General features: G+C 41.9%; 2 protein-coding genes across 6 annotated transcripts in view; one reads left to right on the top strand and one right to left on the bottom strand.

The window, feature by feature from the left end:
* The window catches only part of Fkbp9 (FKBP prolyl isomerase 9), a 47888-nt gene extending 46224 nt beyond the window's left edge, over nt 1-1664 (top strand). The window contains exon 10 of the mRNA XM_021188157.1: nt 364-1664. Within this exon, the coding sequence (XP_021043816.1) occupies nt 364-540 (177 nt within the window). The 3' untranslated portion in view covers nt 541-1664. The remainder of the gene's footprint in view (nt 1-363) is intronic.
* A 2391-nt stretch (nt 1665-4055) lies between these two features.
* The window catches only part of Nt5c3a (5'-nucleotidase, cytosolic IIIA), a 44526-nt gene continuing 27619 nt past the window's right edge, over nt 4056-20962 (bottom strand). For all 5 annotated transcript variants that reach the window (XM_021190273.1, XM_029535382.1, XM_029535385.1 and 2 more), the window contains 8 exons: nt 15475-15573; nt 14132-14201; nt 12151-12197; nt 10821-10906; nt 9135-9224; nt 6866-7028; nt 5393-5593; nt 4056-4715 (listed from right to left, as the gene is read on the bottom strand). In XM_021190273.1, the coding sequence (XP_021045932.1) occupies nt 4614-4715; nt 5393-5593; nt 6866-7028; nt 9135-9224; nt 10821-10906; nt 12151-12197; nt 14132-14201; nt 15475-15573 (858 nt within the window). In that variant the 3' untranslated portion in view covers nt 4056-4613. The remainder of the gene's footprint in view (nt 4716-5392; nt 5594-6865; nt 7029-9134; nt 9225-10820; nt 10907-12150; nt 12198-14131; nt 14202-15474; nt 15574-20962) is intronic.

Raw genomic sequence — 20962 nt, forward strand, 5'->3', positions numbered from 1 at the left:
TGGGAAGAGAGGCCCCTTGGTCTTGCAAACTTTATATGCCCCAGTACAGGGGAACACCAGGGCCAAGAAGTGGGAGTGGGTGGGTAGGGGAGCAGAGCAGGGGGAGGGTAGAGGGAACTTTCGGGATAGCATTTGAAATGTAAATAAAGATAATATCTAATAAAACCAACAAAATTATGTTAAAAAAAAAAGAAAAAAGAAAGAAACCCCAGGCCATGTTGTTCTCAAGAACAACTTGGTTTGCAAGTGCAGAATCTTTATTTTTCAGTCCCCCCCAGTCCCCACCCCCATGCCATAGTATTTCAGGCTTGGTTCTGCATGCCCAGCTCTGCTGTTCTCACATTTGTCCTGTCCCCTTTCCAGTTCTCAGAGTACATTCATGCCCAAGTGGCAACAGGCAAAGGGAAGCTGGCTCCTGGTTTTAATGCTGAAATGATCGTGAAGAACATGTTCACCAACCAGGACCGGAATGGAGATGGGAAGGTCACGGCTGAGGAATTTAAACTGAAGGATCAGGAAGCCAAACATGATGAACTGTAAGCCTGACCACGGACCAGTGTGTGCCAAGGAGTGCATGACACCAAGCGACCTGTCATGGCGGAGCATGCTGTCAAGGTGTGAAGATTTCTAGGAAGGTTTGAGAGTAGCCAGAATTAGGTGGGCCATGTAGTACCTGGTGCAGAGAGTGGGGGTGGCTGATGCCCACGGTGAGAACTTGGGTGGATTTCCAGTGACAGTAAAGAGAATCTGCACAGTGCGCCTTGGCATGGGAAAGTCTGCAGCTCTAATTGTATTTGTGAGTCTTCTCGGAGGTTGTGTTAATTAAAGGAAAATTATTTCATAGAAGATGTAGCTGTCATGGAGGAAACAGAAGTACCCAGGTGTCTACCTAAAGAAACGATTTGTTTTAAAAATCTTGCTGGTGCCTAAAAAAATGTTCACCATGGGCAGAAAGATAAAGGGCACACATGTTCCAGCAAGAGTCCTTGGCAGCAGCCATTGCTCTTCTCGGTGTTCTGCACAAGCTCTGGTGATACCAGGCCCTGTGCGACAGCCACCCCGCCACCTTCCCTACAAATCTCCATTTTCATGCTTTCCAGTTCACTTTCTACACTGGCAGCCCTCCAACTGGTAGTGTCTGTCACTTAAAGGAGTCTCCTGGACCGGAAAAACACAGATCAAATGGAAGCTGCCTTAGCCCATGAGTAGAGGATTTGACCTGCATTTGCTACATAGGATTGGCTTTCTCTCCTTCTCTACTCGATTCCTTTGGGTAGATACATGATGGCTGGGTCTCACTGGTTAGCCAACAGAAAATTTTACTGTGACTAAAGTGGATGTGTTATCCCAACAAATGAAGGTGAAATTATCTGCCCCCCATTTGTGTCTTGGAGGGCAATTTGAGGTCTCCTGCTGTAGAAAAGGCTAGCCCATTCCCACTCCATGTGGTAGCCATGCTCCTACCTTATGTCCTCTGTTCCCAATGGTGTTGGCACTCACTCTGAAGTAATCAGGACGTTTCCATTTTTTTTTTAAAACAAAGTTAAAACTGTTTTGTACTGATGTTGCCCTGAGATATCTCATGCAAATGCTGTGCACTCATTCAGTGGAATTATAGTTGGAAAACTGACTTCTTTTTTTCTTATATAAAATGTTGAATCATATCATCTGGCTTTATGGTATTTTATTTGAAGGTCCAGAGGATCTTATGAGAATGCACTGTGCGGTTGAAGTCCCCTTGACAAAAAAACTTGGCAGGACAGCAGAACATTGTGCAGAACAATGGGGCATCTGGGTGGGGGTGGGAGGGGGGTGGCACTGGCAGGAAACTCACTAGATAATCTCACAGAAAGGGCTATTTACAGGTGTGGGTAGGGCTTAGGGGAGCAGAAGATGCTGAGATACTGTGAAGATAGGGTTGCTTAGTAATAGCTGGAAGCTGTTTGCCACTCCTGGGTCCGGGGGTTAAGGTAAATCGGCCGGAGCAGAGCTGCCTGAGTGTGTGCTGAGGCTGGGGGTTAAGGTGAATCGGCTGGAGCAGAGCTGCCTGAGTGTGTGCTGAGGCCTCTAGCTACACAGAGCATGGCTGGCACTGCAGCCTAGTGAAGAATAAGAGACAGCATCTCTTCTCACCCTTCTGCTGCCTATCATTGGCTCCCAGCAGGTGAACCCCAACCTAAGCCAGATGGAAAAGACCTCAGGGACTGGGTCTCCCCAGGTTGGCCTCACAAAATATGCAATTTGTGAAGAATGAAGTTTGGGGAGATCCTGGGTCACAGAGTGACTTAGATGGAAGAGCGTGCAGAAGGCTATGCAAGCAGTCTGCTTTGGACTCAGGACAGTTTGGAACAGCTGGCTCATCCTGCTTAAAGTCACAGCTTTAGCTCCATGGTGCTCACTGTACAATCTACCATGGTTTGTGTTAGGTGCTGCATCAGCGTGACAGCACTGTGACTGGGGCTCTTGAAGTCCATTTTCTTTTCTCTTTTCTTTTCCTTCCTTCTCTTCTCCTCCCACTCTTCCTAATTTCTTAACCGATTCTTTGTGAGTTTCACATCATGCACCCCAATCCCACTGTCCCTTTGTACTGGCTCTCTGCCCTTGCCACCTCCCCTGCCCCCAAAAGAAAATAAAAACAAAAATTAACAAACCAACCAACCAAAAACAAAGTATAGAGAACATTTCATTGTGGAAGCTACAGTGTGTCACACAGTAGATCCCTCTGTCCATACATCTTTACTAGCAATGTTCATTTCAATGAATCATTGGTCTGGTACGAGGTCTCTGGCTTCTGTGACATCATTAGTACTGGATCCTCACAGGGACTCCTTTTGGATAGCCTGTTACTGTTCTGTGTCATGGAGAGCCTGCGGTTTTTGATCTGCAGGACTCTTGTTTTTGTTTTCTGAGACAGGGTCTTGCTGTGTAGTTGTCTGGCTCTGAACTATGATCCTTCTGCTTTGTCCTGAGTACTGGGGTTTAGGAAAGCGCCTCTGTACCCAGCCCCCGCCTCTGGTTTATAAAGCCCTGCAGTTTCACCTACTGGCTGATGCTGTTCTTTCCTTTGAACATAATACTGTACAGTGTGTTCTCAGTCCTTTGATCACTAAACTTCACATTAAATACTTTTGCTCTTTCACATGTTATTTACTACAAAAACAAAAACAATAATGGAGAGTAAGGATAAGAGATTTTGTATCATTTAACCTCGCCTTTCTGCCCCTTCTGGTTAACTAGAGACTGCTCTTCACAATGACCAGTCAGATCATACATGGTGTCTGTAGGGCACACCTGAAGGATCTGAAGCTGATGTTACAGTAAGGTTCAAACAGATCACAGTAGAAACTAAACCCACAAAAGCCAAGCAGCAAAGAGATCTGGAATCTGGAGAAGGTCCCTAACTTTGCATTACTTAGTCACCGAGGAACCTACTGTGACTGGTCTGAATGTGATGTCTCCCATGGCGCTGCTGTCTTGTGGGAGGTGCGGCCTTAGTGGAAGCATGGCACTCAGAGTGGGCTTTGAGAGTTTAAAGACTCCTGCCAATGCTAGTTTATTTTCGCTGCTTTGAGCTTGCATTTCTTCCTGTTCCTGCTGCCTCTGCTTCACCATCTTGAACCCTAACTCCCTGGAGCTGTACAAGCTCAAACAAACGCTCTTGTCCATCAGTGGGCTTGGCCATAGCATTTCATCACAGCAGCAGAAAAGTAACTGATACATCCTGCTATACATTGTTTCTGAAACTTTTTATAAGGAACTCTTTACTTGTATTCAATAAAAGAAAATGATTTTCATAGTCCTTAGTATTCTTAAAGGACAAATTAAATTTTTCCTGCAATATCTTTTTATGTTTAGACATGTATTTTGAAAGTAGGATTAATGTAAAAATACGCACTACTTGGTTTTTGTTTTTGCTCCTCGGTCCCATGTAGCCCAGGCTGGTCTGACTTGAGGCTGACCTTAAATTCTTGACTCTCCTGCATTTTTCTCTGTGTGCTACGATTACAGACATATGTCGCCACCATGACAGGCTAAATATGATCCGGACAACAGAATTTTAGAAAAGCTTTCCTTTTCTGGTTTATTCTCAGTGCTTCACACAGAGTATTTGCAATGCTAGTGATGTGGACACCAACAGTTTTTAAGATACAACTTCCTGGCAAATATGTTTTCCAGACAAAATAAACAAATAAAACACAATTTCAGAAGATGATGTCATCATACTCCACCCCAATTTCAAAGCTAGCAGTGGTTAAAATCAGGAACATTACCCATCCAGAGAGCGTCTTCTGCGCCCTCACACACCCTCCTGGGAGAATGCCCTAGAAACTGCACAACACCAAACTACAAACTCACTTTGGAAAAGGGAGCCATTTTTCTAATTTTGGCCTTAAGATCGTTTTTAATGACTTAAAAAATCTGATGAGTATAGTGATGGGGGCTGGAAGAGGGGCTGCGGTTCACAGGTTCCACACGTCTGAGGATCCTCTGTTGGGGAAAGGGAAGAATTCCAGGAGCAAGACTGTTTTATAAATAAGAAAGAGTCTTTCCTCAAAATGGACAGTGCCTGATAAAGGTGTTCCCCTGGGACAAGTCTTCTCACAATGGCTTGTTTATAATGTCTTCTGTAAAATAGAGTTGACAACCTCCAATGATTCTTCTTTTACTAAAACAATATCGTAAGAGTCCATGTATTTTTCTAAAAGCTCGTCTACCTAATCAACAGAAGAACAAAAATAAAATTAACATGCAGAGAAGGACACATAATGTTAATTTTAACCACATGATGTTATATTTGTAGATATAAACCTAATTTCATATACAAGGGTTGAAATATAAACATACTCTCAAATTGTTTCTAAATAATTATTTTGTTTCTGTTTAAGATTTTAATTTTCTGAGATAGGGTCTTGCTGTATAAGCTTATGCTGGCCTTCAACTTTTGAGGCCAGCCTCCTGATCGCTGGGTGACAGACATATACCATCATGTCGAGTTTACTCTCAGACTTATCATGGACAGGAAGTTTTCCACAGGTGACAGACATGCACCATCATGTCTGGCACACTCTCAGACTTATTATGGACAGGAAGTTTTCCACATGGAAATTTTCTCACTAAATGGTTTCTTTCCAGCCCCACAGTTCTGACGCTGCTCAGCTTTGCACAAGGAGCACTTGGCCATGCACGGGGATATTCTGATACTCATGATTAGGGAGTGCTGCCTACTGTGAGACTGTGACCTCCACATATTACACAGGGCTCTTCTTCCTATCCCCCAATCACCACTGCAGCAGGAGGCTAAAATACTGTCTTACCTGCCTTTGGCAACTAATTACAATGTTTCATCTTAATTTCTAAAAAAGGAAATTAAACTACAGCTCTGCACACTTACTCTGTCATTCAGATAACCAATTTTTAGAATGTGTTCAACATTGGCTACGCCATCGGCCATCCTTAGGTCTCCTTGGGAGTCCCCGAGCAGAATGATGTTGCTGTTGTCTTTCAGCTGGCTGAAGTACTCTGTATTCTTCAGGGCACCATCATGTTTGTTGAATACGTGGATTAGCTCTCCTTTGAATCCTTTCAGCACTCCCTATTAAAAATATTGTAAGTAATAGCTTAAGAAGAACCTTATTATATTTACTTATGGTATGTCTGTGTCTGTGGGTGCCCGTGGCAGGGCATGCTTGGCGGTAAGAGAACCACCTGCAGGAGCTGGCCCTCTCCTTCCACCCAGAGGACCTGGGAGTAAAACCAAGCTGTCAGCCTTGGTGGGAAGCATTTATCAGTACTGAGCCATCTCTCTGGCTTGAAATAATAGGTTTTTACAGATTCCACTTGTTAGGTTCTTTACATTTAATGATTCTAAATAGATGTTGCTATTTATCATGTCTTTGACTTGATCTCAAAACATAGAAGTCCATCACACACATGAGAGGGAGCAAGGACTCCAAAACAACCTATGCACCACCTACCACATTCAATGGTAAAACGCAGCTACTTAAGAATTTATCTTCACTTTTCATTTTGTTCCTAGCTAAAGGATTCCATTTGATGTCTTTTCCTGTTCTGGGTTCTTATTTTGTTTGAGACTATATAGACTTTGAGCTCATAATTCTATCCTCAGCTGAATGCTGGGCTTAGATGTATTCTGTATCATGCCCAGAAAAATTTAAAATGTACTAGTCCAAAAAATGGCAGTATCATTCACTTCTTCCCTCATTTATGATGTAGTCTTCAGAGCTGCACCACTAAGTTATTTCATGTAAGTTTTGTGAATTTTTCTTGTCTTGTTTCTCTCTCTCTCTCTCTCTCTCTCTCTCTCTCTCTCTCTCTCTCTCTCCTTCCTTCCTTCCTTCCTTCCTTCCTTCCTTCCTTTCTTTTGGACATGGTATCTCTGTATAGCCCTGGCTGTCCTGGAACTCACTCTGTAGACCAGGTTGGCCTCGAACTCAGAAATCCGCCTGCCTCTGCCTCCTGAGTGCTGGGATTAAAGGCGGACGCCACCACGCCCAGCTTTTTTTGAGACAAGGATTCTCTGTGTAGCCCTGGAACTAGTATCTTGGAACTAGTTCTGTAGACCAGACTGGCAAACTCTCTTCTTCCTATGCTTCCCGAGTACTGGGATTAAATGTGTGTACCCTCACTACCTGCCAAGTTTTATGAATTTAATATTAACTTATTAACTTGTTAATACAACTTTAAGGGCATAAAATACAAATATAACACTGAAAAATATAACGAATGAGTTCCATTAATAGCCTATCAGCCGCACCTACCTGTTATTAATAAAGAACATGTGTGTTTACCTGACTAGAATATTTTAGATTAGATAGTAGCTCTGTGAATGAGTTCACAGTCTTACATTTTCATCAAAATCCATGAAGTTTGACACTACTTTGACGTTTGAGTGATAAACTCCAGCCTGCCGGATAACTTCTTCAAGTACATCACCGATACCAGCGGAAAATATGAACACAGGGATACCGTGCTGTTGAAGTTTACCGAAGAAATTCTCATATCCTTCCCTGCAAGTGGAAGGAGGCACAGTGTGTTTATGAGAAAGATTTTTAGCTTTTTCACTTCGACGGTATAAAGCAAAATATTTCCACCTGTTTCTACAAATCCCATCCTCATTCTAAAACAATGACCAAGCCAACAGCTGACTCTTTACCTTGCTATGAATTCTAGCAGTTCAGGTTAGGTGTTTTTTATTTAGACTTACACTGAGCACGGATAAAAGCCTACAATTTTCACCATACCGTGAAAAGCCACTAGGGTGTTCTGATCCTCCACCAGAATAGAGAGCGGCAAACCCAAGCTATAAGCTCTTTCCCAGCCACTGCTCCTTTTCGCGACCTTTTATTTATGTACTTTAATGGGCTTCAGACACATATACAGCACTCTCTCTCTGTTCATTCATCCCCACATCCTTTCTTCTCTGGATGGCCCCTTCTTCTCACCAAACACTTCATCTGCCTTCATGCCACACACAGGTTTAGAGGAAAGCAAATCATAGTATTCATTCCCATCCCCTTACTATCTTGTCTTCTTCTTTTGCCTCTATGTTCTTATCAAATGTATGTATATCTATAAATACATGTATACTTAAGGCTACATATCCTGTATATGAGAGAAAATGTATGATACTTGTCTAATTCTGGCTTATTTCTCTTAACATGATTGATTACCTTTAAATCTACCCATTTTCCTAAAAATGACATAAACTCATTCTTGTTCATAAAATCTTAAAATCTACTCTTCCCTTTTCACTCTTTAGCTACAGGTTAAATTAAGCTCGGTGCTTAGCAGTGGGACATTCAATTGTCCTTACTCTTTGACAATTGAATCTTTTCTTCTTCAATCATAATCATTATCATCCCAGGGCAATATGATAACGTGGTTGGGTGTAGTTTAGTGGCAGAGTGATTGCCCAACACGTGAAAGGCCCCAGGTTCAATAACCAGGACAGAGGGAAGCAAAAAACAGCTTTGTCATATTTGCCCAACAAGTTGAAAGAAAAATAAGGCTGGTAAAAGTACTGAAAGTAAGCTGGATTTTCACACAATAATAATCCATACTGTAAATATCCTGTGTGTGTGTGTGTGTTTGTGTGTGTGTGTGTGTTGTGTAGTACTTGACTTAGTTGGCCTTCAACTGGCTGTGACTTCCCTAACCTCTGCCTCCTGAATTCTGTAATCACAGGTTTTGACACTATGCCAAATCCTTGTAAATCTTTTACCTGCATATTAAAATGTTCCTGTAAAGTTTCAAAGCATGAGAATTTCAAAGCTAGATTCTTGTCAATTTAGAAACAATTCTTAGTTAAAACCTTTAAGGCTTATAAATATTTCCTTCAAATTTCATATCTTTCAAAACTTTTCCTAAAAAAAATTTGAAAATATTGGTTATGTAAGTCTGTACATCAATCTTAAAATTAAAACAAATTTGGAGAAAGTAAATACAAATCATAATTTAAATCTTCCAATGCACTTACCACCATAGCAAATCTAACTGAAAAAACAACCCCTTTTAGACAGGGTTTCATGTCCCCCAAGCTGGCCTCTGACACCTCTTTCACTCAGTATCCTCCTGCCTCTACTCCCAAACGCTGGGATTTTAGGCATGCACCACTATGCCTAGGATTTAAAAAAATGTTTTTAAATTTTATTTTATGTGTATGGGTGTTCTGCCTGCATGTGTCTCTGTGTATCTTATGCATTCCTGGTGCCCATGGAGGCCAGAAAAGAGTGTTGGGTCCCCTGGAACTGGAGTTACAGATTGCAGTGAGCTGACATGTAGGCGCTGGGAACCCAACGCTGCTCCTCTTCCAGATCAGCAAGGGCCCTTAACTCTCCTCTGCAGCCCCCACCATGCCAGTTTTACTCAGTGCTCAGATCAAGCTAAGAGCTGTGGGCATTGCTAGACAAGCACTCTGCCAACTGAGCTACACCCCAACCACAGCAGCTCTACCCTCAGATGGTATTCTTATTGCAGCACTAGCCATTTTGTGACACTGATATCTTATTTAATGAATCATGTGATAGCTAATTTTTAATTAAAGCACATAATTGGATATATACTACAGCAGTTAATTCTGCAGAAATAGAAACAACAAAACACAGGAGACTTACTTGAGCATAACATCAGAGTCAGCCACAATCTCTTTAAGTTTGGCTTTTGGTATGCCTTGTTCAATAAGCAAACCATGCGATTTGGTATACCTGGAGTTTATGATCAAAGGAGGGGAGAAAGATCAGTTAAAATATTAAAACTGCTATCTTTATTGCATCATCCCTGAGTGAGTGCTAGTCATCACCGTGTGGACTTAACTCTTTGACACCGAGGAGCTTAAAACGTGTGATGGTGTTCTCCCCCAGCGTCCCAGATCCCACAGGCTCAGGTTTAGATATATGTCGGTAAGGAAGCCTGGAGACAGCTGTAAGCCTTTCTTCCCTCAGCCTACAGAGAGGGTCCAGGCTAACTGGGGCTCTCAGCTTCTTCATCCTTTCAGAAATAAGCTAAGTAATTCTTTAATCAGCTAGCAACTTAAATTTTCATGAAATCTCATAGTAGTGGAATATGCCTATTGTAAAAGAAAAATTCTTGGCAGGAAAGTGTTACACATACACTGGCCTGCTTAGAACCTAATTCCCTTTTTAAAAATAAATTTATTTATTTAATGTATGTGAGTACACTGTCCAGCCTTCAGACACACCAGAAGAGGGCATCAGATCCCATTACAGATGGTTGTGAGCCACCATGTGGTTGCTGGGAATTGAACTCAGGAGCTCTGGAAGAGCAGTCAGTGCTCTTAACCGCTGAGCCATCTCTCCAGCTTTAAGAACCTAATTCTTTACAACTATGAAAACTCCCTTCTCCCAGGAGGAACCCCAATGTTTACTTAATAACTGAATGCCCCTAAGTGATCTGAAGCGATGCTCCTTCCTTCCCATCCCTTTTCCCTCTCCTTTCTTCTTGTGGGACAGCTTAGTGTTAGAAAGCCCCATCTGACTGGGCTCACTGTGAGAGCCAGGGCAGCCTCAAACCAGAAGCAATCCCCCTGCCTCAGCTTTCCAAGTTTAAGGATTACAGGTATGTAAGAGAGACTGTCTCTGTGGCCAGAGCTCATTCCAACCGCAGATAAAAGGAACTGCAAAACTGTCCTTTCTCCATACAGAAATCAATCTTTTTAAGTGTTCCGCAGCTAGCTCCAGTTTTGACTCTACATGTGGGGAGAGAAAAATCTCTTTTCAACATTTAATACACACACTGGTGAACTGTCCATGCTCCCTGACAGCTCCTGGGAATATTCTTGGTCTCTTACAAGCACTTTCCGCTTCCTAGAATGCTTCTCAGCAGATCTGGCTCTGGTTTTTGTAGCATCCTGGTGGACTCCTCTGAGCCTCTAAGTTTATCAAGGTTTGTCTTGTCCTGGATTTCCACGCAAACCTCTCACTGTGGTCTCCAAGCACGTTGCAGTCTGATGAACACAGCCAACACCAGAGGCCCTGTCCTCCACATTAGGACAGACGCAGTGAGGATCCTCGTTTTTTTCTTTGTACTTAGATTATGGCTAATGAGCTTTTAATTAAAGATGTAGTTTTTAAGACTTCTGTGCCAGACTTTTTATTTACTCTTATAGCATATCATCTTAAGGCATATCACAGGTTGTTAATTCATTGCAGTGACTATGTTTTTCTGTATTCATTACCTGTGTACCTATCTGTGTACAGTAAAGGAGGAAACAAGACCCCAGTTTTAACTGGGCCACTGGGTCATTAGCACTTCAGTGCTCCCCACTGCCCATAGCTACTCACCATTCTACCATGTAAGGGAACTTCTCTTCCACGGTGAGAACAGGATCAACCTCAATAGCGTAATACTGCTCCTTTAACTGCAGTAACTGGAAAGAAATGAGTGACTTAGTTGTGAGGGTGTGCAGTTTTATCATTTACCTAGCTATTACAGAAAACAGTGCAAACAATAAAAGCCTATACGCCACTTTTCAGTAAAAATGAAAACTGGAGACGGTTTGCTCTTCACTTACATGTAGTTAGATTCACCTGCAGACGCAACCTTACCCCAAGACAGCAATTCAATGAGACCTGACGTCATTAGAGAAAGTGTGGGTTTATTTTCAGGCTCTGTTCTGCTGTGCTGCGGTACTGCAGACTGAATGTGAGGCACTGCTCCTGTTAGGCAAGTGATCTAGTTGACCAGCCTCTGCTCTCCTGCCCAGCCCAGTTTTACTTTCTATTTTGGGCCACATTCTTTGCTATGTTACCCAGGTGGCCTTGAACATTCAAATCCTTCTGCCACAGGCTGTAGTAGGATTGCAGCCTGCAACCACCAGACCTGAAAAGTTTAGTCCTAAAATCAAGAAATTAACTTTGATGGGAACCATGAGTTGCCCTGTTAGACAGAGGCAGGCACCCCAGGAGCACTTTGATCAGTTTAAGAGGGCAAATCATTATGAGACCGTTGCATTCCTAGTTAATGTAAGAACCCAGAGTGTTCTAATAACAACTTCTAAAGCCGATTGTGCTAGCAATGGTTGCACGCCCCATAGTCCTCGCACCTGGGAGGTCAAGGAAAGGGGAACAGAATCTCTAGGTGTTATTCAGCTAGCCATTGAGTTCAAAGCCCAATCTGGGCCCAATGAGACCCCATCTTGGAAAAGAAAAGCTAAGATAGAATTCATACAATAGCCAGGTAGTGGTGGCCCATGCCTTTAATTCCAGCACTTGGAAGCAAAGGCAGGCAGATTTCTGAGTTTGAGGCCAGCCTGGTCCACAGAGTGAGTTCCAGAACAGCCAGGGCTACACAGAGAAACCCTGTCTTGGAAAACCAAAAAAAAAAAAAAAATCATACAATTAACTTGATACTTATCGAGTGCTTATTGTGTGCCAGATACGACTGCAAGCACTTAGCATTTATTTCATGTCTTTTAAGTGGAGGACAAGTATCACCATGGAGCAAATGCTGGCCCTAAACTTGGCACTCTAGTCTGGGATGTTTATGCTCTCATGCCTAGCTTCTGACACTCATTCCTTCTGAGGGGAAACAAAACAAACTAAAACACACAACCCTAAATCAGTGGAGGCAATGAAAGACTTAGCTACGCTTCTGTAATGATTTGATATTTACCTTTCTTCGACATTCATCTGTAACAAGCTTACAGTTGTCAATGATATCTAGAGAGAGAGAACAATATAGGCATTAAACTATTTTGGTTGATGCTACCACTAATAAAGATAACTTGCTTCTTTTGTCTTTAAGAGCCAAGTCAATTACTGTGGTTATTGCAAAATTTGCCCTCAATGCTGTCCTTCAAATGGCCTTACTCCAGGAGGCGATGGGTTCAGAATCTGAGATTTAGTAATTCTTCCCATATACCACCCAGCTAAATGTTCAATATATTCACACAATCAATTGTATACTATTTTCATTTCCATGTTCCTTTTTAATAGAAGCAACAAATACATCTCACAGTATATAAATTTCTTTCTCTTTCTATTTTGAGACAGGGTGTGTTGGGTGGTTTACGTTAATGTGACACAAACTACAGTCACCTGGGAACAGAGAACCTCAACTGAGGAACTGCATTTAACAGACTGGCTTATGGCCATGTCTGTGGGGGATTTTGCTTGATTAATAAATGGTGTAGGAAGGCCCAGCCCACTTGGGTGAGTCTACCCCGACAAGGTGGTCCTGGATAGTGTAAGAAAGCAAGGCGAGCAAGCCAGTAAGCCTTCACGGTCTCTGCTTCAGTTCCTGCCTTGGTTTCCCTAGATGACGGACTGTAACCAGAAAGCCAAATAAACCCCTTCTTTCCCCAAGTTGGTTTGACTTGGACCTAAGGACTCATGCAATCCAGGCTGGTTTTGAATTTAGGATCCTTCTGCCTCCACTGCTCCACTGCTGGGATTATAGACACAAGCCAACTATACCCAGTTTATGTCATCTTAGAAACTGAACCCAGGGCTTCATATATGCAAGGCCTCCACTCTACCATGGGGAACTACATGTACCCCAGCCACGAAAGATACCGTTTTCTTAAGAATGGTACTTCATGGGGAAATATGAAAAAGCTATAACTACTAGTATTTTAGTATATTTCATTTCAAAGGTTTTATTACTAATGAACTAGGTAAAATGAGCTCAAGTTAAATCTAGTTCTTTTCATTTCCTATGTGTGTGTGTGTGTGTGTGTGTGTGTGTGTGTGTGTATCTATCTATCTATCTATAAAATTAAAACTCTATAAATACCACTCATAATGATTGTACAGATTCTGGTATGTGGATGTGACAGAATTTTAGCTGCCTTCCAAGCTGTTGTCATTATAAATAACTTAATTTTGTGTTGTCAGAAATCAATGTCAGGGCTCTACACATGCTAGGCTAGTGCCTTACTACTGAGATTCATCCTTAACCCAGAGTGAGCCAGCTGGTTTTCTATCAATTCCAACACAAACTAGGGTCATCTGGGGACAAGGAACCACAAAGGAACCACAGTTGAGAAAACACCTCCATCAGACGGGGCTGTGGGCAAGTCTGTGGGACATTTCTTGACTGAGGACAGATGTGGAAAGGGCCAGCTCACCGTGGGTGGTTCCACCCTAGATTGTGTTAAGAAAGCAGGTTGAGCAAGCCGTAGGGGAGCAAGCTAGATAGCAGCATTTCTCCATGGTCTCTGCATGAGCTCCTGCTTGACCTCTTGTCTTCCCTCTATTGCTCCAACTGCAAGCAACATAAACCCTTTCCTCCCCAGGCTGCTTTTGGTCATAGTGTTTACGACAGCAATAGAAATCTAACTAATAAACAACATTTGATAACTTTTTTTGGTTATCCCCAAATGTAAAACCTTTCAAGTATTTCCTGGGTAATAAATAGACTATAAACAGTGAGAAATATTTTGGTGTCTTCATCCATTCCCTTTTTTTCTAAAAGCCTATGTGAAAGTAACCATTCATATAGGATGAGCACAAACCATTCCTGGAAACATAACAAGAAGCAAGTTTCTTCACTTTTAACATCAAAAAGAGAAAGGTACACTGAAGCCCTTGTCGCTTCATTGATAAATATTTATGATTACACTCATGTATGTGTTGAGTAGTATCTCACTTACTATGACACGTTGGGCATCTTTTCCCATTGTAGGAAAACCTACTTAGAGTCATGTCAAAGTCTGTTATTATCTGTAAGAAAAAGGAGAAGGCAAAATTGTAAACAAGTCGACCACGATCAGAGGCTACTGAGCTCAGCAAATACAGACCCTGCAGCCTTTCACCCGGAAGCACTCCCTTCAATCACAGACCCTGCAGCCTTTCACCCGGAAGCACTCCCTTCAATCACAGCACTAGGGAGGCTGAGACTAGCGGATCTCTGTAGTTCCAGGACAGCTTGGCCCACAGAGTGAGTTCCAGGACAGCCAGGACTGCAATACAGAGACACTCTGTTTTGAAAACAAGAAAAACAAAGTATCTGTGTGTGTCAATGCGAGTACACCACGCTCTGGTATGTGTGGGCCGGAGGACAACTTCTAGGAGTTGGTTCTCCACGTCCACTTTATTGAGGCAGGGTCTCATTTGTTTCTGATACCTTGCTCCGGATATGACTTAAATAGATAATAAATTAGCTTTTAGGCACTTAAAATAACAAAGGAATTCTTAAAATGAAGTTGGAATAAGTAACTTCTTCAGTTTCTTCCCATTTGGTTTAATTCTATACTTAACGAAGAATAAGCTTCAGCCTGGGATGATGCCTGCCCACGATTCCAGCACTTGGGAGTTGGAAACAAACCATAAAAATCCCAGACCAACAGTGAGAGAAACAGGTAAACCTCAACTGTCCCTCACAGAGTTACACTTTAATTAGACAGCGACTAAGTTAATTAACATACAGAATAACTTGAAACTGTACTCTTTTTAACTGTGACTTCTGAAATGGTTTAACATGTTTATAGTACTAGTTACCTTAGAACTTAATACAAACAAGCAAACAAAGAATTTACAAAGATTTTTTTTATCAAAGCAGGAGACTAATGAACGAGCTCTCTCCTGCAGTTGCTAGGTGCTGGACCCATAGATTCATTTACCCTGCAGTGCTCCATCACTAACCCCAGACAGATGCATCTACTCCAACTTTTCAACTGGCTTAAATTTTTTATACAATATCTTTGTATAAAAACTCTTCCTAGATCCTCCCCAACTCCATGCATTTGCTCTTTCTCTCCACACAAACAAAACAAAGAAACTGAAAAGACAAAACAAAAACAAAAAACCAAAACAAAAAAACCAACCAAACCCAAACCATGAAGTCTGTCTTGTGTTGCCCCAACTCCTGCGTCCGGGCCTGCCATGGAGTGTGGCCGACAGCCCCAGCATCTCTCCACTGGTAGACCTGATTTTCCTTCTCCCAGAAGCTATCTCTTGCACATCAGCTTCAATGTTTAACAAAGCTTAAAGTCACCTGAAGTTTGGCAGCACCTCCTTTAATGAGACCACAGATAATTTCTTCTACTCTTGTAGGGTTCTTGATACGAACTGAGCTTTTCTGAAATTCTGGCATCTAAAAAGGTCAACAGAAATGAATTACCTTTACTTATTGTCCCCAGTCTCTTCAACATCAAGAAGCTTGTATTACAAAGTATAAAAACGTTGAGGCATTATTCTAAAACTGAAAATCACCATATCAATTTACCATTTATATATGAAAAAGTTAAAAGACAGAACTAGTTTCCAACCAGAAAATTAATATAAAATTATGTAGTATGGCAGTACAAATCTGTAATGCTAAGGCAGGAGGATCTTAAGTTTAAGAATATTTTGGAGTACACAGCAAGAACCATTTTATACAGAGCAAACCTAACAAAAGAAAAACCCTACACTTATGGTTCACTTACTTTATTGGAAAGTATAATTTTCTTACATAAATATACAGGTACCGTGCTTCCCCAAATCTATAGAACATAAAAAACTATTTATCATTAATCAACGCTCTCTAGAATCCTAGCAACTATTTGAATTGAATGGTAGAATTATTTCTCCTAAGGAAGTTTTTGCTTACGATTTAATTTGTCTGCGGTGGTGCTTGCCTTTAACCCCATCACCTGGGAGGCAGAAGCAGGCAGATCTCTGAGTTTCAGCCCAGACTTTGTCTTGGAAAACAAAATGTAAAATCACATCTATCTACTTAGCAGGTGGTGGTAAGAGGATCACTTGAGGACAGCCAGTCTTGACAACATAGATTGGTCTTAGTTTTAAAAATTAATTAAGACCTAAAAATAAAAGTTTATAAAAATGCAAATAGGTTATATACAAATAGCAGGCCATCCTATGTGAGATAAACATTGTTTTGGATAGTTCTATATCAACTTGACACAAGCTAAAGCCACCTGAGAGGAGGGAATGCCACTTAAGATACAGCTCCATAAAACAGAGTTGTAGGAAAGACTGAAGGGCATTTTCTTAATTAGTAATTGATGAGGGAGGGCCCAGTCCACTGTGGATGGGGCCATCTCTGGGCTGGTGGTCCTGGGTTCTATAAGGAAGCAGGCTGAGCAAGCCAGGGGGAGTAAGCCAATAGTATCACCCCTACAGGACTTCTGCATCAGCTCCTGCCCCCGGCTCCTGCCCCCGGCTCCTGCCCCTGGCTCCTGCCCCCGGCTCCTGCCCCCGGCTCCTGCCCCGTGTGAATTTCTGCCCTCACTGACTTTGATGAACTGGTTCATGGACCTGTGAGCCAAAGAAACTCTTTTTTGGTCATCACAGCAATAGTAACCCCAACTAAAACAAGGATTGAGGATTCAATCAAAGATTGCCTTTACATTTACATTTAAAAAATATTTCTAGGCAGAAAAATATTGCATAACTATTCCTTATAAGGTTTTGTACAGATAGCTAAAATATCTCGAAAATCTGAAAAGTTACTTTAAAATAATCGATTTTTCCCTGTGTACTACATCTCAAATAATTTACTAATTGTTCTTCTCTTAGCATAAGAACAGATTTTTTTTTTTCAAGGTAATATAACTACTAGAAGGTATCTGGGGTTACAGAGATTTTAGGGTTTGTTCAATAATTTTATACCAGGTGTCGTTTTTGTTTAACTTTATCACAAGTTGAAGGAAACTGAAAGAGGAAGACTGGTGCTTAACACAGCAATGTCCTGGACAAGTGGCCCAGGAGACCATGGTCATTTCACATTATGATACTCAGCAACATCAGAAAGGTCAATAGAAGAAAAACATTCAGGAGCCAGAGAAAGTACCCAAGGAGCTAAAGGGGTCTGCAACCCTATATGAGGAACAACAATATGAACTAACCAGTACCCCCCAGAGCTGTGTCTCTAATTGCATATGAAGCAGAGGATGGACTAGTCGGCCATTAATGGGAGGAGAGGCCCTTGGTATTACAAAGATCATATGCCCCAGTACAGGGGAATGCCAGGGCCAGGAAGCAGGAGTGGGTGGGTTGGGGAGCAGGGCAGGGGGAGGGTATGGGGGCTTTGGGGATAGCATTTGAAATGTAAATGAAGAAAATATCTAACAAAATAATGCCTTAATAAAAAAAAAAAAAAAGAGGAGGAAGAAAAACATTCTACCACAACAGTCAGTATTCTCTGGGATTCTGTTTTGATCAACAGCAAGCAAGTAGTATGTCAAGTTATGATTCTACATAGTGTGGAGCCCAGCCTTCTCTACAGAGTTATCACTAATACCAACATAGTCCACTGAAGTACCAGACTTAGGTTTTTATTTCAGGAGAGTCTGACCAGATTACTTCTATTAGGCCCCATGTTGTCCCTTCATATACACTAGAGTTATAAAGGCAACAACAAAACCCCAAAACCAAAAGTCCAGAGCATTTTCCAAAGACTGGAAGATAATAGAGGTATACAGGAAAGGGCAAAACATTCAAACACTGTTCATAAAATACCTACATTTATTTGGTTTTCCTATTTTTGGGGAGGGGGAGGCAGGGGAAGATGCAGGGAATCCAGTCCCAAGTACACAAATTTTACTATCTCCATAGCCCTTACACACTTAGTTTTAAAAGCCATATCTTAAGAGAAGAATCAGATCACCTGCAGTGTGTTAACCCTGTAGTCTCAAGAAGGGGAGGGGAGATGTCACAGTCCATAAAGTACTTGGCCGCACTTTACGAGTTGGGATCTCTGGGTTTGCTCATTAGCAAACGTAGCAGAATCAGTAAGCTTTGGATTCAGTGAGAGACCCTAGATCAAAAAGATAAGCGGGGAGCAATAGAGGATGGTACCCAAGATTGACCTCTGGCCTCCACATGTATGCACACACAAAAACCACACCCCCAAGCCTCAATGGGTTAAGAATTTTATAGTGGGCTTAAAGGTTACTGAAATATTTATTTAACAATATTTTTCAGTAGATGAAACAAGAATTAGCTGGTACATTTCTTTTTCTTCATTCACCCTTACGTTTACATAATAAATATTTTGTGTCTACTTTGTAATACACACTCCTGCTAGAGACTAGATATGATGTGGACCATCCTCCTGTGCTGGTGCTAAGGATCACCACTGCTCTGGAGGACCCCTTCTGTAGCTCCCTTACAAAAAGTTTATTTGGAAAGAGCATAGACTTGATTCAGTAAGTAAAGTCCCTGGAGTTGGTGAACTGGCTCAGTGGTTGAGAACGCTAGCTGCTCTTGCAGAGGACTGTGTTTGGATCCTGGCAGTCATGTTGGATGGCTCACAACTGTTTTAACTCCTACTCCAAGGGCTTTAACACTCTCTGTATCAACACTCACATGCAAGGACCCCTTCTCCCACACAGACATAAAGCCTTTGAAAAACAAACTCATAGTGAAAGTACACAAAGGATTTTGCCACCATAATATTTTCAGCAAGCAAATGGAGCATTTTATTTCATACTGAATAAAATACCTTTCCTCAAGGTTCAGCTAACAAAAATAGCACCTTTAATCCCACAGCCCTTGGGAAGGAGAGGCAGGTGGATCTCTGAGTTCAAGGCTAACCTGGTCTACAGATCAAATTCCAGGACAGTCAGGGCTACAAGAAAAACTCTTGTTTCAAAATAAAACCAAACAACAACAACAAAAACAAACAAACAAACAAACTAAACAAATGAATATTTACTAGGACCACTTGGTGGCATCCATCAAATGCCCTGATTCTAATCAGGTCTTCACCTACATTTTACATTTTGTATCTTATAAAACACTTTTCTACTTTTAAATCATCAATTATACAAATTGTTAGCCTCTTATTTACTTTTCAGTAACAAGCAAATTGAAAACTCAAATTGCTTCAGAAGTTTCACAGACTATTGTAAGATCATCTTTCTCATAATTATATGTCAAAGGGAACCAGTGGCTGGGACACCATCATTGCCTGTGCCTCTGAGAACACACACACAATCATTCATTCCTAGTAGATAAGTATCAGACCCTCTCGTGAGTCTGGAGGAGCACACTGGCTACAACAGGGAAGCAGCCGGCACTTGCTCCCTCTAGAGAACACAGAAGGGTGAACCATGCAGGGGTAAGAAATACAGGAGAGAGGCTGCGGCCCATGGGTAGAGTCCCAGCCTAACATCTATAAAACCTTGGGTTCAATCCCAGCAAAAAGAGAAAGGAGGAAACACAGATACACAAAATGACTTATAGATATACCACACTCCTCAGCGGAGACATACTAACAGTTTAAGCTGATGTCTATGAATTAAATATTATAGAGTTCATTAAAATGTGTACTTTTATGGTTTTATGCACTAGTTAAAGCTGGCTGGCCTGGCATACCCTGTGTAGTTTAAGATGACTTTGAACTTGTAGGAATTCTCCTGTGTCAGCCTTCGGGACACTGGGATTGCAGGTATATGCGACCATGCCTGGCTCCAGTGAGTTTTAGCATAGGGAATATGGAAAGTTATGGTATCCTCCAAGCCCGGCATAATGTTCAGAGGAGACATGTTCCTTCCATGGCTGCAGTCCCACCATTATAGAGAGGACAGCTGCTTCCAGGGTGCTCTCAGGAGCATCATAGAGCTTTTGTCACACATAAAGTTGGTAATTTCCACTGTTTCTTTACATAATAATTTTTTATATAATAGTCTCATGTAGTCCAGTTAGCTTTAAGCTAATTATGTAGCTAAGGATGACCCTAAACTCCTGATTTACCTGTTTCCCCCACCTCCCCAGCACTGAGATTACAAGCAGGGACTACCACATCTGGGTTTTATCCTGCTGGGGACTGAACTGGGAGCTTCCTGCATGTTACATAAGCACTCTAATGACAGCCCCAGATACTGCACACACTCTTTCTTTTTCTTAAATTCCTTTTTATGTCTGCTTGCCTGACCTGCCTGCCTCCTGATCCCCATGGCTTCCCTCCCTCTCTCCCTCCCTTCCTCCCTCCCTCTAGTGTGTGTGTGCGCGCGCGCGTGCGCGCACGCGCGCACGTACATAAAGGTTAGAGGACAAGTTTTAAGAGTCAGTTCTTTCCTCCACCACACAGGTTCCAGGGATTGAACTCAAGTACCATGTTTGGTGGTAAAAGGCCTAATCTTCCGAGCCTTTTGACTGGCCCAGAATGCTGGTCCCTTTAAAATACACTTAAAATATTTTGTTCTAATTGGCTTAAATATAAGAGTGCCAAAGAATACAGAAAAGAATGGTAATCTGGCAGAGGTCGAGTATGCCCTCAGGAGATGGAAGTAGAATCAGGAGCTCAAGCACCATCAGCTGCAACGTGTGTTCAGCCAGCCAGGGCTCTGTGAGACCCAGCCTCAAAAACCCCAAACCAAAAACAAACATTCAAAGAATGAAGGAATAAGGTGTATGCAGTTCGAGGCATGGTGGCACATACTTGTAACCTCCGCATCTCAGCGTCACTCATACAGGATGGTGAGATATACATCCTGAGATACAGACAGTGAGACACAGGAGGATGGTGAGATATA

Source organism: Mus pahari, chromosome 2 (assembly GCF_900095145.1).
Source record: "Mus pahari chromosome 2, PAHARI_EIJ_v1.1, whole genome shotgun sequence".
NCBI lineage: Eukaryota > Metazoa > Chordata > Mammalia > Rodentia > Muridae > Mus > Mus pahari.